Source organism: Carex rostrata, chromosome 28 (genome assembly GCF_964058835.1).
Source record: "Carex rostrata chromosome 28, lpCarRost1.2, whole genome shotgun sequence".
In the NCBI taxonomy this organism is placed as follows: Eukaryota; Viridiplantae; Streptophyta; class Magnoliopsida; order Poales; family Cyperaceae; genus Carex; species Carex rostrata.
Genome location: NC_135945.1, coordinates 7,194,483 through 7,197,400, shown reverse-complemented (window position 1 = coordinate 7,197,400; position 2,918 = coordinate 7,194,483). Strand labels below are relative to the sequence as shown.

Here is a 2,918-nt window from a genome sequence, read left to right as displayed (position 1 = left end):
TCTCTCAAGTGAAATTAATAAATAAAATTAGCATTCAGAGAAACAACTCACAACCAATATATATATTTGCTTTCCCATATGCAATGCCTAATTAAATAAAATAGTAAACCAAAAGAATAATTCATGAATCTAATTTATCAATAACAATAGTAACTCAATCTAATTTACAAAAAATATATATATATATAGCTCCCAAACTGTATGTCTTGGTCGTTGTTTTGAATATATATATGACGAATAACCAAACAAAAAAAAGGGTTACTCTAGATCAAATGAATAAATATTAACAAATCGATCAAAAGGAGGCAATTAATTAATTCTTTCAAAAGTAATTAAGTAATGTTCTCTTGACGGTACCGCAGCTCTAAGGAAACCTGTCTCTCCATCTGAATATGATTGTAAAAGTTTGTGATGAAGATCTCAGCCCTCTTATCAATGTCATCACTCGACGAAGCATTACTACTTGTCCTTGTAACTTGTGATGCATTACTGGTGGTTCTTGACACACTACCGGTAGAATTCGAAACCGGTGAATCAACCGGTGTGCAATCGAGTAGACTAGGTTGTGAATTGAAGCTTACTCGGCGTGTTGTAAAGGAACCTCTAAGAGGAGACACAACCCATCTGGTTGCATTGAAAGATAGGAGAAATTTTATCTTTTGGATAGCTCTCTTGAGCTTGTTGAGGAGGGAGATATCAGTAATCATTGTAGCCGCCAGCATAGCTAGGTGATGCATATATGTGATCATAGTTTAAGTTTAATTATAGAGTAGCTTGCTGGTACTTATATAAAATTGTCTTGTTGGTTACTTAAGATGAAGTTTAGACTAGTTCAAGGAATAATATATATATATTTTAGATGACAAAGAGAAGAAAGAGACGTGCCAAAGAAGAATTCTACTGTTACAAGCTAACCAGCTAGTTTAAACAAAGACTCAGTCTATATACTAGTTTTTTTTATTATTAAATCTTCGGCTGTTTGGCTTCACCCAAAAAGCCTCCTAGCTAGCTAGCTAGCATGTATCATTGTGTTAGTATATATAATTAATAGTATTGATCTTTCTGTGCACAATCAACGAACAAATATTTAATTTTAGTTGTGAACTTGTGATTAATAATTAATGAATAGAGAACGTTGTTTGATCAAATTTAGATTTTTAGCATTTTGAACTCTACTTAGATCGAGAATACATCTTCATTTCATTAATTTCAAAATAATTTGGAAATTAATGTTTGATATGAAAAGTACTGTAATTTCAATTGGAGGGAAGTGAAGTAATTGCTAATTTAGCAATTTTAATTGGCAAACTGATAAATTGTTTAAATATGACATGTTATCTTGCAATAGACAATTATAGATTGTGAAACTTAATTTTACGGCCGGGCCATTTATTTATGAGTAGTGTTATACATTTCTGGCTAATGAATTATTTAATGTGAAAAAAGATTTTTCTAGAAAGAATATAATTAATTAATTAATATGATGATAGTCACTGAATAGACAACATAAAAACAATATATAAATATATATATAAATGATTTTATCTAAATATATATTTAACATTAATTTGTCTCTGCATGGAGTGATCAGCTAATTAATTAAGAACCTGGGGCTAAAATTTTGTGGTTGTGAATAGAAACCTTTAATTAGCAATTTAGCATGTGCAGTTGCAGTTGCAGTTGCAGTATCCAAGAAATTTCAAGGTGGTAATTAAGCTGTTACAGGCAAGAGCAAACTTAGTGGCCAAGTTTTATATATGTTTCTAATTAATTTTCCTGTAACCGTAAAGTCTGACTGAAAAAAACACCTGCAGGTCGATCGTTGACTGAAGCTAGCTAGCTAGCTGCATGGAGCTAATTAATTAAGATCAATATTAATTTAATTAACTGTGGGGAAATTAAATATTTAATTATGCCATTAATGTTTTTTTTTGTTTTAATTAATTTTATAATTTTATTAGTCAAGTCAACAGTCTTCGTCGCTATAATAGCGAGGATCTAGTGAATGTGAATGCGTATATGATTACGCGTCACGCGGTAAAAAGTGTGAAAAAAATAATTGACGTACGCCTTGAAATTGATCACTTAATTTCAAAGTTGAATAAGTATTACTGGTGTTTCTTTTGATAATTATTATTATTATTATTATTATTATTATTATTTTTATTATTTTTATTATTTTTTCTTCTAATTTTCTTAATTAAATTTTATTGTGTATGATAATTATAATTATGATCATATGCGAGAATTAATTTATCATCTAGTTGTTTATATATATTTTACGTATAAGAGGTTATGTTGGCTTAACATAAAAAAGGGACAACTTGTTCAAAAATATTTAAAATTGAAAGATTAATTTAATAAGTTTGATCTATATATTATCTTTAAAAAAATGATGAAGGCTATGGTTTATAGGTAACGTGTTCACTTCTAAGTTCTAACACTATATATATATACAGAGAGAGATTGATTAATATGCTTTCGGTAGCACTTCGGCCAAAGTGTTACCGATTCAAATTTGAAATTTCAAAATTCAAAAAGTCGATCTAAACCGTTCATCTTGTTTTTCATATTAATATGTGCTTGGAGACCAAATTTTATATTTTTCTGAATTTTTTTACTATATATTAAGTCACTTTGAAAATCACTAATCCAACGGTGGCTTAACAAAACAGTAAAATCAGAAGCCACCGTTGGATCAGCTGTTTTCTAAGTAGCTTAATAAATAGTAAAAAAATTCAGAAAAATGTAAAATTTGGTCTCCAAGCACAATTTAATATGGAGAACAACTTGAACGGTTCGGATCGACGTTTCGAAATTTAAAAATTGAAAAACGAATTGGTAGCACCAAAGCTTAGGAACTACCACTTTGATCTTAGCCAACCTCTATATATATAAGAAACAAATATATATGATTC

The 2,918-nt window shown here is 29.3% G+C and overlaps 1 protein-coding gene across 1 annotated transcript; it reads right to left on the bottom strand.

Moving 5' to 3' along the window:
• Nucleotides 1–331: 331 nt before the first annotated feature.
• Nucleotides 332–718, bottom strand: LOC144545800 (cotton fiber protein). Its single transcript, XM_078294366.1, has one exon. The coding sequence runs from the start codon at nucleotides 705–707 to the stop codon at nucleotides 333–335; it is 375 nt and encodes a 124-aa protein (XP_078150492.1). The 5' UTR covers nucleotides 708–718; the 3' UTR covers nucleotide 332.
• Nucleotides 719–2,918: the final 2,200 nt, after the last annotated feature.

Bases quoted from the DNA above. Each gene is read 5' to 3' on its own strand.
- LOC144545800 (XM_078294366.1), bottom strand. From the start codon at position 707: ATGATTACTGATATCTCCCTCCTCAACAAGCTCAAGAGAGCTATCCAA.